Here is a 15,288-nt window from a genome sequence, read left to right as displayed (position 1 = left end):
CCCGCCACCTCGCCCGGCTAATTTTTTATATTTTTTAGTAGAGACGGGGTTTCACCGTGTTAGCCAGGATGGTCTCGATCTCCTGACCTCGTGATCCGCCCGTCTCGGCCTCCCAAAGTGCTGGGATTACAGGCTTGAGCCACCGCGCCCGGCCACAAGTTGTTAAATTAAACTTATTATTTTGAGATATCAGTAGATTCACACGCGGCTTAAAGAAACAATACAGAGAGCCCAAGTATGGCGGCTCACATCTCTAATTCCCGCACTTCGGGAGGCTGAGGCAGGAGCATAGCTTGAGCCCTGGAGTTAGAGATTAGCCTGGGCAACATAGGGAGACTCCGTATCTACCAAGGAAAAAAAATTAGCTGGGTGTGGTGGTGCACACCTGCAGCCCTCACTACTCAAGATGCTGAGGTGGGAGGATTGCTTAAGCCTGGGGGGTCAAGGCTGCAGTGAGCCATGTTTGCACTGCTATACTCCAGCTTGGGCAACAGAGCAAGACCCTGTCTCAAAAAGAAAGAAAGAATAAAGAGAGGTTCCATGTACCATTACTTAGTTTTCCCCAAGGGTAACATCTTGCCAAACTATAATGCAATATGATAACCTGGATACTGGCATTGATACAGGCAAGATCACAGAGCATGCCCGTCACCAGGGGATTACTCTTGTCGCCCTTCTATAGCCAGGCCCACCTCTCTGTCCTCTGATCCCTAACCCCTGGTAACTGCTATTCCTATTCCCTATTGTTCCCTATTTCTGTAATTTTGTCATTTCAAGAACGTTACATAAATGGAGTCACACAGTAAGTGACCTTTAAGAATTGGCTTTTTTTTTTTCTCTCTCAGCATAAATCTCTTGAGATTTATCCAAGTACTGTGCGTATCAACAGTCCATTCCTCTTTATTGCTGAATAGTATTCCAGGAATAGATGTACTGTACATTTTGTTGAATGATTCATCCATTAAAGCTCATTTAGGTTGTTTCTAGTTTTTGTCTTTTACAGACAAAGCTGCCAAGAACGTGTGTGCAGGTGTTTTTTGAGAGCACACGTTTTCATGTCCCTAAGATAAACACCTAAGTGTGCAGTTGCCAGGGTGTATGATAGTTGCATGTTTAGTTTGATATGGAGCTGACAAACTTTTCTAGAGTTGCTAAGGCATTTTTCATTCCCACCAGCAACGTATGAGGGATCCGGTCTTTGGACCCTGGCTGTCATTTTGTGGTGTCACTTTTTGGTGTTGCTATTCTGATAGGGGTGTTGTGATATTTCCACTTGGTTTTAATTTACATTTTGATTATGGATAAAGTTGTTGAACACCTTTCATGTGCTTATCTACCATCTACATATTCTCTTTGGTGAAAAATCGGTTTATGTCTTTTGCCCATTTTCTAACTAGATTATTATTATTAATATATATGTTTTTTGAGACGGAGTCTCGCACTGTCGGCTGGGCTGGGGTGCAATGACATGATCTCGGCTCACTGCAACCTCTGTCTCCCGGGTTCAAGCAGTTCTCCTGCCTCAGCCTCCCGAGTTGCTGGGATTACAGGTGCGTGCCACCATGCCCGGCTAATTTTTTGTGTTTTTAGTAGAGACGGGGTTTCATTATGTTGGGCAGGCTGGTCTTGGACTCCTGACCTCGTGATCCGCCCACCTCAGACTCACAAAGTGCTGGGATTACAGGCGTAAGCCACTGTACCTGGCCTAGTATTTTTATTATTTTTTAAAGAGTTTTCAGAGTTCTTTATATAGTCTAGATCCTAATCCTTTGTCAGCTCATGGTTTGCAGATATTTTCTTCCATTCTGTAACATGTCTTTTTGTCTTCTTAAGAGCATCTTTTACAGACCAAAAGAGTATAATTTTGATAAGGTACAGTACATCAGTTTTTGCTCTTGGGGTGCTGCTTTCGGTATCAAATCTAAGAACTCTGCCTACACCAACATTCTGAAGATTTTCTGCTGGATTTTTTTGCTAAAAGTTTTGAAGTTTTACATTTTGAAGTTTTACATTTATATTTGAGTGCATGATTTATTTTGAGTTAATTTTTGTGTGAGGTACACAATTTAGGTATTGCACATTTTCTGGGTTTGGACAAAGGAGTAGTATCATGCAGGGTAGTTTCACTGCCCTAGAAATCCTCTGGGCTCCACCTACTCATCCTTCCCACACCCCTCAATCCCTGGCAACCATTAATCTTTTTACTGTCTACAGAGTTTCGCCTTTTTCAGCATGTCATGTGGTTGGATCCTACAGTATGTAGCCTTTTAACATTGGCTTCTTTCACTCAGTAATGTCCATTTAAGGTTCCTGCATGTTTTTTCACTACTTGGTCATTGCTTTTTAGTACTGAATAATTTTCCATTGCCTGAATGTACCAGTTTATTGATCTACTCAATAACATCTTGGTTGCTTCCAAGTTTTGGCAATTATAAATAAAACTACTATAAACGTCTGTGTGCCGGTTTTTGTGCAGACGTGTTTTCAGCTCCTTTGGGTAGATACCAAGGAGCGAGATTACTGAATCATGTAGGAGTATGTTTAGTTTCGTAGGAAACCACCAAACAGTCTTTCAAAGTGGCTGTACCGTTTTGCATCCCTACCAGCTGTGAATGAGAGTTCCTGTTCCATATCCTCCCCAGCCTTTGATGTTGTCGGTATTCCGGATTTGGGGTCATTCTAATAGGTATATAGTGGTATCTTGTTGCTTTAATTTGCATTTCTCATAGGATGTGGAACGTCTTTTCATATGCTTTTTTGCCATCTGTGTATCTCCTTTGGTATGGTGTCTGTTCAGGTCTTTGCCCCATTTTAAAGTTAGGTTGTTTGTTTTCTTATTGTTGAGTTTTACAAGTTTTTTGTATATTTTGGATAAAGTGTGTCTTTTGCAAATAATTTCTCCCTGCCTGTGGCTTGTCTTCTCTTTATCTTGAGGTTGAGGTTCTTTTTTTTTTTTAACCTATGAATGTCCATCTTTTTTTTTTTTTTTTTTTTTGAGAGGGAGTCTCGCTCTGTTGCCTAGGCTGTAGTGCAGTACCACAATCTCGGCTACCTGCAAGCTCTGCCTCCTGCGTTCACAACGTTCTCCTGCCTCAGCCTCCCGAGTAGCTGGGACTACAGGCGCCCGCCACCACGTCTGGCTAATTTTTTGTATTTTTAGTAGAGACGTGGTTTCACCGTGTTAGTCAGGATGGTCTCGATCTCCTGACCTCGTGATCCACCCGCCTCGGCCTCCCAAAGTGCTGGGATTACAGGCGTGAGCCACCGTGCCTGGCCAGAATGTCCATCTTTCTAACAACATTTGTAAAAGAATATTTTTCCTCCATTAAACCATTCCTGCTCCACTGTCAAAAATCAGTTAGGCATATTTGTGTGGCTCTGTTTCAGGGTTTCCTATTCTTGTCCATTGATTGTCTTGATTACTGTGGCTATATAATAAGGCTTGAAATCTCATTTTATTCTTTTCCAAAATTGTTTTTGCTATTCTTGCACCTCTAACTTTCCATGTTAATATTAGAATAAATCTGTCCATGTCTACAAAATACTTTCTGGGATTTTGATAGGAATTATAGTCCAATTATAGATTAATTTGAGGAGAATTGACTTCTTTACTATATTGAGTCTTCCAATCTGTGAACACATGGTATGTCTCTCCATTTATTTAGGTCATCTTTCTTTTTTTTAATTTATTTAATTTTTTTATTATTATTATACTTTAAGTTCTAGGGTACATGTGCATAACGTGCAGGTTTGTTACATATGTATACTTGTGCCATGTTGGTGTGCTGCACCCATGAACTCGTCAGCACCCATCAATTCGTCATTTATATCAGGTATAACTCCCAATGCAATCCCTCCCCCCTCCCCCCTCCCCATGATAGGCCCCGGTGTGTGATGTTCCCCTTCCTGAGTCCAAGTGATCTCATTGTTCAGTTCTCACCTATGAGTGAGAACATGCGGTGTTTGGTTTTCTGTTCTTGTGATAGTTTGCTAAGAATGATGGTTTCCAGCTGCATCCATGTCCCTACAAAGGACGCAAACTCATCCTTTTTTATGGCTGCATAGTATTCCATGGTGTATATGTGCCACATTTTCTTAATCCAGTCTGTCACAGATGGACATTTGGGTTGATTCCAAGTCTTTGCTATTGTGAATAGTGCCGCAATAAACATACGTGTGCATGTGTCTTTATAGCAGCATGATTTATAATCCTTTGGGTATATACCCAGTAGGGGGATGGCTGGGTCATATGGTACATCTAGTTCTAGATCCTTGAGGAATTGCCATACTGTTTTCCATAATGGTTGAACTATTTTACAGTCCCACCAACAGTGTAAAAGTGTTCCTATTTCTCCACATCCTCTCCAGCACCTGTTGTTTCCTGACTTTTTAATGATTGCCATTCTAACTGGTGTGAGATGGTATCTCATTGTGGTTTTGATTTGCATTTCTCTGATGGCCAGTGATGATGAGCATTTTTTCATGTGTCTGTTGGCTGTATGAATGTCTTCTTTTGAGAAATATCTGTTCATATCCTTTGCCCACTTTTTGATGGGATTGTTTGTTTTTTTCTTGTAAATTTGTTTGAGTTCTTTGTAGGTTCTGGATATCAGCCCTTTGTCAGATGAGTAGATTGCAAAAATTTTCTCCCATTCTGTAGGTTGCCTGTTCACTCTGATGGTAGTTTCTTTTGCTGTGCAGAAGCTCTTTAGTTTAATTAGATCCCATTTGTCAATTTTGGCTTTTGCTGCCATTGCTTTTGGTGTTTTAGACATGAAGTCCTTGCCCATGCCTATGTCCTGAATGGTACTACCTAGGTTTTCTTCTAGGGTTTTATGGTATTAGGTCTAACATTTAAGTCTCTAATCCATCTTGAATTAATTTTCGTATAAGGAGTAAGGAAAGGATCCAGTTTCAGCTTTCTACTTATGGCTAGCCAATTTTCCCAGCACCATTTATTAAATAGGGAATCCTTTCCCCATTTCTTGTTTTTGTCAGGTTTGTCAAAGATCAGATGTCTGTAGATGTGTGGTATTATTTCTGAGGACTCTGCTCTGTTCCATTGGTCTATATCTCTGTTGTGGTACCAGTACCATGCTGTTTTGGTTACTGTAGCCTTGTAGTATGGTTTGAAGTCAGATAGCGTGATGCCTCCAGCTTTGTTCTTTTGACTTAGGATTGTCTTGGCAATGCGGGCTCTTTTTTGGTTCCATATGAACTTTAAAGCAGTTTTTTCCAATTCTGTGAAGAAACTCATTGGTAGCTTGATGGGGATGGCATTGAATCTATAAATAACCTTGGGCAGTATGGCCATTTTCACGATATTGATTCTTCCTATCCATGAGCATGGTATGTTCTTCCATTTGTTTGTGTCCTCTTTGATTTCACTGAGCAGTGGTTTGTAGTTCTCCTTGAAGAGGTCCTTTACATCCCTTGTAAGTTGGATTCCTAGGTATTTTATTCTCTTTGAAGCAATTGTGAATGGAAGTTCATTCATGATTTGGCTCTCTGTTTGTCTGTTACTGGTGTATAAGAATGCTTGTGATTTTTGCACATTAATTTTGTATCCTGAGACTTTGCTGAAGTTGCTTATCAGCTTAAGGAGATTTTGGGCTGAGACGATGGGGTTTTCTAAATATACAATCATGTCATCTGCAAACAGGGACAATTTGACTTCTTCTTTTCCTAACTGAATACCCTTGATTTCTTTCTCTTGCCTGATTGCCCTAGCCAGAACTTCCAACACTATGTTGAATAGGAGCGATGAGAGAGGGCATCCCTGTTTTGTGCCAGATTTCAAAGGGAATTTTTCCAGTTTTTGCCCGTTCAGTATGATATTGGCTGTGGATTTGTCATAAATAGCTCTTATTATTTTGAGGTACATTCCATCAATACCGAATTTATTGAGCGTTTTTAGCATGAAGGGCTGTTGAATTTTGTCAAAAGCCTTTTCTGCATCTATTGAGATAATCATGTGGTTCTTGTCTTTGGTTCTGTTTATATGCTGGATTACGTTTATTGATTTGCGAATGTTGAACCAGCCTTGCATCCCAGGGATGAAGCCCACTTGATCATGGTGGATAAGCTTTTTGATGTGCTGCTGAATCTGGCTTGCCAGTATTTTATTGAGGATTTTTGCATCGATGTTCATCAGGGATATTGGTCTAAAATTCTCTTTTTTTGTTGTCTGTCTGCCAGGCTTTGGTATCAGGATGATGTTGGCCTCATAAAATGAGTTAGGGAGGATTCCCTCTTTTTCTGTTCATTGGAATAGTTTCAGAAGGAATGGTACCAGCTCCTCCTTGTACCTCTGGTAGAATTCAGCTGTGAATCCATCTGGTCCTGGACTTTTTTTGGTTGGTAGGCTATTAATTATTGCCTCAATTTCAGAGCCTGCTATTGGTCTATTTAGGGATTCAACTTCTTCCTGGTTTAGTCTTGGAAGAGTGTAAGTGTCCAGGAAATTATCCATTTCTTCTAGATTTTCTAGTTTATTTGCGTAGAGGTGTTTATAGTATTCTCTGATGGTAGTTTGTATTTCTGTGGGGTCAGTGGTGATATCCCCTTTATCATTTTTTGTTGCATCTATTTGATTCTTCTCTCTTTTCTTCTTTATTAGTCTTGCTAGCGGTCTGTCAATTTTGTTGATCTTTTCAAAAAACCAACTCCTAGATTCATTGATTTTTTGGAGGGTTTTTTGTGTCTCTATCTCCTTCAGTTCTGCTCTGATCTTAGTTATTTCTTGCCTTCTGCTAGCTTTTGAATGTGTTTGCTCTTGCCTCTCTAGTTCTTTTAATTGTGATGTTAGAGTGTCAATTTTAGATCTTTCCAGCTTTCTCTTGTGGGCATTTAGTGCTATAAATTTCCCTCTACACACTGCTTTAAATGTGTCCCAGAGATTCTGGTAAGTTGTATCTTTGTTCTCATTGATTTCAAAGAACATCTTTATTTCTGCCTTCATTTCGTTATGTACCCAGTAGTCATTCAGGAGCAGGTTGTTCAGGTTCCATGTAGTTGAGCGGTTTTGATTGAGTTTCTTAGTCCTGAGTTCTAGTTTCATTGCACTGTGGTCTGAGAGACAGTTTGTTATAATTTCTGTTCTTGTACATTTGCTGAGGAGTGCTTTACTTCCAATTATGTGGTCAATTTTGGAATAAGTGCGATATGGTGCTGAGAAGAATGTATATTCTGTTGATTTGGGGTGGAGAGTTCTATAGATGTCTATTAGGTCTGCTTGGTGTAGAGATGAGTTCAATTCCTGGATATCCTTGTTAACTTTCTGTCTCGTTGATCTGTCTAATGTTGACAGTGGAGTATTGAAGTCTCCCATTATTATTGTATGGGAGTCTAAGTCTCTTTGTAAGTCTCTAAGGACTTGCTTTATGAATCTGGGTGCTCCTGTATTGGGTGCATATATATTTAGGATAGTTAGCTCTTCCTGTTGAATTGATCCCTTTACTATTATGTAATGGCCTTCTTTGTCTCTTTTGATCTGTGATGGTTTAAAGTCTGTTTTATCAGAGACTAGTATTGCAACCCCTGCTTTTTTTTGTTCTCCATTTGCTTGGTAGATCTTCCTCAATCCCTTTATTTTGAGCCTATGTATGTCTCTGCATGTGAGATGGGTCTCCTGAATACAGCAGACTGATGGGTCTTGACTCTGTATCCAGTTTGCCAGTCTGTGTCTTTTAATTGGAGCATTTAGTCCATTTACATTTAAGGTTAATATTGTTATGTGTGAACTTGATCCTGCCATTATGATATTAACTGGTTATTTTGCTCATTAGTTGATGCAGTTTCTTCCTAGCCTCGATGGTCTTTACATTTTGGCATGTTTTTGCAATGGCTGGTACCGGTTGTTCCTTTCCATGTTTAGGGCTTCCTTCAGGGTCTCTTGTAAGGCAGGCCTGGTGGTGACAAAATCCCTAAGCATTTGCTTATCTGTGAAGGATTTTATTTCTCCTTCACTGATGAAACTTAGTTTGGCTGGATATGAAATTCTGGGTTTAAAATTCTTTTCTTTAAGAATGTTGAATATTGGCCCCCACTCTCTTCTGGCTTGTAGAGTTTCTGCCGAGAGATCTGCTGTTAGTCTGTTGGGCTTCCCTTGTGGGTAACCCGACCTTTCTCTCTGGCTGCCCTTAAGATTTTTGCCTTCATTTCAACTTTGGTGAATCTGGCAATTATGTGTCTTGGAGTTGCTCTTCTGGAGGAGTATCTTTGTGGCGTTCTCTGTATTTCCTGAATTTGAGTGTTGGCCTGCCCTACTAGGTTGGGGAAGTTCTCCTGGATGATATCCTGAAGAGTGTTTTCCAACTTGGTTCCATTTTCCCCCTCATTTTCAGGCACCCCAATCAGACGTAGATTTGGTCTTTTTACATAATCCCATACTTCTTGCAGGCTTTGTTCATTTCTTTTTCTTCTTTTTCTTTTGGTTTCTCTTCTCGCTTCATTTCATTCATTTGATCCTCAATCGCTGATACTCTTTCTTCCAGTTGATCGAGTCGGTTACTGAAGCTTGTGCATTTGTCACGTATTTCTCGTGTCATGGTTTTCATCTCTGTCATTTCGTTTATGACCTTCTCTGCATTAATTATTCTAGCTGTCAATTCTTCCACTCTTTTTTCAAGATTTTTAGTTTCTTTGTGCTGGGTACGTAATTCCTCCTTTAGCTCTGAGAAGTTTGATGGACTGAAGCCTTCTTCTCTCATCTCGTCAAAGTCATTCTCTGACCAGCTTCGATCCGTTGCTGGCAATGAGCTGTGCTCCTTTGCAGGGGCAGATGCGCTCTTATTTTTTGAATTTCCAGCTTTTCTGCCCTGCTTTTTCCCCATCTTTGTGGTTTTATCTGCCTCTGGTCTTTGATGATGGTGACGTACTGATGGGGTTTTGGTATAGGTGCCCTTCCTGTTTGATAGTTTTCCTTCTAACAGTCAGGACCCTCAGCTGCAGGTCTGTTGGAGATTGCTTGAGGTCCACTCCAGACCCTGTTTGCCTGGGTATCAGCAGCAGAGGTTGCAGAAGATAGAATATTGCTGAACAGCGAGTGTACCTGTCTGATTCTTACTTTGGAAACTTCCTCTCAGGGGTGTACTCCACCCTGTGAAGTATGGGGTGTCAGACTGCCCCTAGTGGGGGATGTCTCCCAGTTAGGCTACTCAGGGGTCAGGGACCCACTTGAGCAGGCAGTCTGTCCCTTCTCAGATCTCAACCTCCGTGTGGGGAGATCCACTGCTCTCTTCAAAGCTGTCAGACAGAGTCGTTTGCATCTGCAGAGGTTTCTGCTGCTTTTTTTGTTGTTGTTGTTTAGCTGTGCCCTGTCCCCAGAGGTGGAGTCTACAGAGACAGGCAGGTTTCCTTGAGCTGCTGTGAGCTCCACCCAGTTCGAGCTTCCCAGCGGCTTTGTTTACCTACTTAAGCCTCAGCAATGGCGGGCGCCCCTCCCCCAGCCTTGCTGCTGCCTTGCGGTTAGATCGCAGACTGCTGTGCTAGCAATGAGGGAGGCTCCGTGGTGGTGGGACCTTCCTGGCCAGGTGTGGGATATAATCTCCTGATGTGCCCGTTTGCTTAAAGCACAGTATTGGGGTGGGAGTTACCTGATTTTCCAGGTGTTGTGTGTCTCAGTTCCCCTGGCTAGGAAAAGGGATTCCCTTCCCCCTTGCGCTTCCCAGGTGAGGCGATGCCTCGCCCTGCTTCAGCTCTCGCTGGTCGGGCTGCAGCAGCTGACCAGCACCGATTGTCTGGCACTCCCTAGTGAGATGATCCCAGTACCTCAGTTGAAAATGCAGAAATCACCAGTCTTCTGTGTCACTCACGCTGGAAGTTGGAGACTGGAGCTGTTCCTATTCGGCCATCTTGCTCCGCCCCCTAGGTCATCCTTCTTTTCTTTTTTCTTTCTTTTTTTTGAGATGGAGTCTCATTCTGTCGCCCAGGCTGGAGTGCAGTGGCATGATCTCGGCTCACTGCAACCTCCACCTCCTGGGTTCAAGCGATTCTCCTCCCTTAGTCTTCCAAATAGCTGGGAGTACAGGTGGCCATCACCACGCCTGGCTAATTTTTGTATTTTTAGTAGAGACAGGGTTTCACTATGTTGGCCAGGATGGTCTTGATCTCCTGACCTTTTGATCCGCCCACCTTAGCCTCCCAAAGTGCTGGGATTACAGGTGTGGGCCGCCATGCTGGGCCTATTTTCTTTTTCATTATCATTTCTGTAATCTTCAATGTATAGATCCTGCATATATTTTGTTTATATATATGCAGTTATATAAACTGCATATATACCTAAGTATTAGAAGTTTATACCTAAGTATTAGATTTTCTTTGGAGTGACTGTAAATGGTATCATGTTTTTTTTTTTTTTTTTTTTTGAGACGGAGTCTCGCTCTGTCACCCAGGCTGGAGTGCAGTGGCCGGATCTCAGCTCACTGCAAGCTCCGCCTCCCGGGTTCACGCCATTCTCCTGCCTCAGCCTCCCAAGTAGCTGGGACTACAGGCGCCTGCCAACGCGCCCGGCTAGTTTTTTGTATTTTTTAGTAGAGACGAGGTTTCACCATGTTAGCCAGGATGGTCTCGATCTCCTGACCTCGTGATCCGCCCGCCTCGGCCTCCCAAAGTGCTGGGATTACAGGCTTGAGCCACCGCGCCCGGCCGGTATCATGTTTTTAATTTTGCTATTCACGTGTTCATTACTAATGAATGATTTTTGCATGCTGATTTTGTATCCTGTGTCCTTGCTGAATTAACTTATTAGTTCCAAGAAGTTTGTTTGTTTTTGTAGATTTCTTGTAATTTTCTATGTACATAATCACTTTATTTGCAAATAAGGGCAGTTTTATTTATTTAGTTTTTCCCATTCTGTACAACCTATCTTCCTTTCTTCCTTCCTTCCTTCCTTTCTTCCTTCCCTCCCTCCCTCCTTCCCTCCTTCTCTTCTCTTCTCTTCTCTTCTCCTTTCTTCTTTATTGCAGTGGCTAGGACTTTCAGTTCTGTGTTAAACAAGAGCAGTGAGAGGGGACATTTTTCCCTGGTTCCCAGTCTGAGGAGGAAAGCATTCGGTCTTTCACTGTTAAGCAAGATATTAGCTGTAGTTTTTTTGTTAAACATAATACTTGTAATCAAATTGAGGCAGTTCTCTATTCCTAGTTTGCTGTGGTTTTTTTTATCATGAATGAGAGTTGGGTTTTGCCCGATGCCTTCTCTGTGTCAGTAGATGTAATTGTATGATCTTTCTTCTTTGATCTGTTGATATATTGGATTACACTGATTGATTTTCAAATGTTGAACCAGTCTTGAATAATTATTTTTACACATTGTTGGATTCAATTTGCTAACACTTTGTTGAAGACTTTTGTATCTAAATTCGTAAGAAATATTGCTCTGTAGTTTTCTTTTATGTCTGGTTTTTGTATCAGGACAATACTAGCCTCACAAAATGAGTTGGGAAGTGCTTGCTCCTATCCTGTTTTCTAGAAGAGATTATGTAAAGAAATCTTACATTTAAAAAAAATGTTGGCAACTAATTTCAATTATTTTTAAGCACTCTGTGGGCCAAACAAACGTGCCTGCTGGCTGGGGTTGGCTCCGGGCATGTCTCCCAGTAATTTCCACTTAAAGGAATGTTCTGTCTTGTGTTTTAGAGTTGAGAAGGGCACAGCTATCGGGTGAGTGCCCTCAATGTGCACAGTACGGGCCACTAGACATATTTTGGCCTTTAGTCCTGCTCATTAACAAACCAAGCAGCTCAGGTTCAACCACTTCTTTGGGGTCTGATGGATCCTTTTGGACCCCAAGCTCCCTGCAGGCCCCACTACTGGCTATAAACAAGATAGAGCAGTGGGCAGGGGGTGGGATGGGATGGGGCGGGAGGTGTGTGATTTTGTGCTTCAGGGGACATTTAGCAATATCTCATGACAGTTTTTGTTGTCACAACTCAGAGATAGAGTGCCACTGGCATCTGGTAGGTAGAGGTCAGTGTTGCTACAGAGTATTCTACAATGCACAGAACAGTCCCCCACAATAAAGAATTATCCAGTACTAAATGTCAACAGTGCTGAGGTTGAGAAACCCTAGAATACAGGAACATTTGACTTAGCTGCTTTAACAGAACGCCCAGGGGAGGTGGGTAAACTTCTTTAACCTGCAATGAATTTCTACCTGAATATAGGCAACATTGAAAATGGGTTACATTTTTCTCCTCATTACTTTCATGAAACCTCACTGTCCAGAATTGAATGTACATTGTTTACTTAGGATAGACTCATTAGAAATGGAATTGCAGTGTCAAACGAAGGGATAGTACTTTCAAAAGGCTCTTGCTATATACATTGTCAAAATGCCTTCCAAAATAGTGATGTCACTTCTCCCACCAGGGCATGAGTGCCTGTGTCACTGCATCCTTGCAGGTGATGGATGTTTTAATGCTTCAGATCTTTACTATTTAGAAAGGTTAAAATGCTGGTGTGGGGGTTCAATACCCGCATCCCACTCCACCTGTCCCTCATTTCTCACCTCCTACCAGCTCCTGACTCCATCTCCCCTCCTCAGTCTTCATTCTGCTTGAGTGATCAGATGTTTTCCTAGCTCTGCAAGTTTTCACTTCTCCAGCCTCAGCCCGACATGACCCAGTTTGGCGGAGGTTTGGGTCATGTCTGGCTGAGGTTGGAGAAGTGGGGTTGCCTTTAGGATTCCAGGACCAGACGAGGGTCTGTCTTTGGTAGAGAAACAAGTAGGAATGAAGCGTGGGTGTGTCTGGCTACGAGACTCAGGGCTCTCCCAGGGAACTGGGGCTCCAGACCTATCTGTACCTGGTGACTCACAGCCATCCCAAGTCCCTCCAACCCAAACTCAGCTTCTGCCCCCATAATGCTCATCATCCTGTGATCCCCCTCTTGGGTACCATGATCCACCTGGCCATCCAAGACAGAAATCTGGGGGTCATCCCTGACTCCATCCACTCCCACCCCCACATCTGATAAGTCACCCTATGTTTAATTAATTAATTGATGAATGGCCTGGCCATTTGGCCTTCCAAATTTCTGGCTAATTAGAACTTTTTTTAAAGTAATAAGAGATAAAAGACCATCTTCAGTGACCATAAGCAGAAAAAGGGATTGTTGGCTTATAGAATTGAGAAGCCCACAGAGAGGTTCTGGCTGCAATAGTGGCTGAGTCCAGAGATTCAAAAGATGGCTCTGGGGATCCCTCTCACTGGGTCGTGCTCTAGTTTCCTTTGTGACTCCCTGGTGCCCAGGGAGGTGCCCCCAGCCTGGTGGAAAAGATGCCCTTGGCAGGGCCAGCCTTCCATGCTTCTTCCAGCCAACGGTCCAGCCTTCTCTTTTTTATCGAGACAGAGTCTCACTCTGTCACCCAGGCTGGAGTGCGGTGGTGTGATCTTGGCTCACTTCAACCTCTGCCTCCTGGGTTCAGGTGATTCTCCTGCCTCAGACTCCCGAGTAGCTGGGATTACAGGTGCATGCCGCCACCCCCAGCTAATTTTTGTATTATTATTTTTTTTCTTTAGCAGAGATGGGGGTTCACTATGTTGGCCAGGCTGGCCTTGAACTCCTGATCTCGGGTGATCCACCTGCCTTGGCCTCCCAAAGTGCTAGGATTACAGGCATGAGCCACCACGCCCAGCCTCAGCCTCCTGATCAGCTCCCATAAGGAATCTGAGTGACCCTGATTGTGTCATGTGCCCTCTCTGAAGTCAATCACTGTGCCCAGAATATGGGACACTCTGATAGCCACGTGAGTCGTACACTCACCCCAATAGGGCCAAGGTGGGCCCAGCTCTATACCAGCCGCTTCAATATCCCTTGGAGCAGTTTCTCAAAGGACATAAAGGCAGCACATATCCGTGAAATGATCTTCTCTAACAGTTTTTCTCCTCCCCATCCCTGCTGTCACAACCCTACCCTGTCACACCTGGATTACTGTGAACACCTCCACACTGCTATCTCTGCCCCAGTGGGCACACTCCTCATCGCACCCAGGCCCCTAGCCCCTCAGGAGACTCTGAGTATGAGTGCACTTGGAGGTCCCTGAATCCTGCTTGCTAGGGAATGTTTGGAAGGAAAGATGCAAGTCTGAAGAAACCTCCTGTTCACAGATTAAGGACCGGGCACTGAGGAGCAGCTGTGTCACCAGGGCAAAGGGTGAGGGACAGGCCTGCACAGTCCTGGCCCTGTGTACTTCATACACCCTCGGGCTCCTGGTTCCTCCTCTCTCTCTGTTGTCTCATTTCTGGGACGCCGTGGGCAGCGTGGGAGCATGACTCCTGGGTTTGGCCTGGGATATGTTCCGCGATGCTGAATAAGGCTTATGTTGCCAGCAGAATGGCCAGGCGTGGTGGCTCACGCCTGTAATCCCAGCACTTTGGGAGACCAAGGTGAGTGATCACCTGAGGTCAGGAGTTTGAAATCTTCCTGGTCAACATGGTGAAACCCCATCTCTACTAAAAATACAAAAATTAGCCGGGCATGGTGGCGTGCACCTGTAATCCCAGCAACTCGGGAGGCTGAGATAGGAGAATCGCTTGAACCTGGCAGGTGCAGTTTGCAGTGAGTTGAGATTACACCACTGCACTCCACCCTGGGCAACACAGCAAGACTGTGTCTCAAAAAACCAACAAAACAACAACAACAACAAAACCCCACGAAAACAGCAAAGATTGTCCATCTGGTCCTGTTCCCTGTGACCTGTCCTAACGGTGAGATCCCTTTGCATTTCAGCAGGAGGACGCCGGCTTGCATAACGTCATCCTGTGGCCTCCAAACCCTGAGCCCCCACAGGTACTGGGGAATGTGCTGTTCTGCATGGCTTCCCTCTCAAGCCCCTTCCTAACGTCTAGATGGTTGCAAACATTTGGTGTGGCATGTGCATTTATATATTTAGGTTTTCTCCTCCTCTCTCTTCCATTGCTTCTTCCATCCATCCCAAATAAATTGTAAAACACAGTCGAAATCGACAGTTTATGTTTAGATTTTTTAGGATAGTATTTTAGTGTGCCTGTCCAAGAACTGGCTTGGTTGATATGTTCCACAGTGCTGAATAAGGCTTATGTTACCAGCAGAAAGGAACGCAGATGCTGGGAGCCAGTACTAACCCCTCCGAACTCTTCTACTTTAATATGATTTGTCCGCAAGTGAAGCTGGGGATGGGGTGGGGACCCCACCTTTGCCGCCTGTGAGCAAAACCGAATCGTTGTAAAAGAAGATTAAATTCTGAATCAGCTGTCAGTATCATGCAACAATGTGCTAGCTGAGTTCCGCTCCTGTAGCTCTGCCCAAA

General features: G+C 43.4%; 1 protein-coding gene across 12 annotated transcripts in view; it reads left to right on the top strand.

Moving 5' to 3' along the window:
• Positions 1-15,288, top strand: part of TACC2 (transforming acidic coiled-coil containing protein 2) — a 273,260-nt gene that overhangs the window by 36,897 nt on the left and 221,075 nt on the right. For 8 of the 12 annotated variants that reach the window (XM_033180494.1, XM_033180500.1, XM_033180552.1 and 5 more), the window contains exon 3: positions 14,730-14,789. The exons of the other annotated variants lie outside the window; for them this stretch is intronic. In XM_033180494.1, coding sequence (XP_033036385.1) covers positions 14,730-14,789 — 60 coding nt within the window. The remainder of the gene's footprint in view (positions 1-14,729; positions 14,790-15,288) is intronic. 12 annotated transcript variants of the gene reach the window in all.

Source organism: Trachypithecus francoisi, unplaced genomic scaffold (assembly GCF_009764315.1).
Source record: "Trachypithecus francoisi isolate TF-2019V2 unplaced genomic scaffold, Tfra_2.0 Contig01579, whole genome shotgun sequence".
Taxonomy (NCBI): Eukaryota; Metazoa; Chordata; class Mammalia; order Primates; family Cercopithecidae; genus Trachypithecus; species Trachypithecus francoisi.
This window is presented reverse-complemented; position numbering and strand designations above follow the sequence as displayed.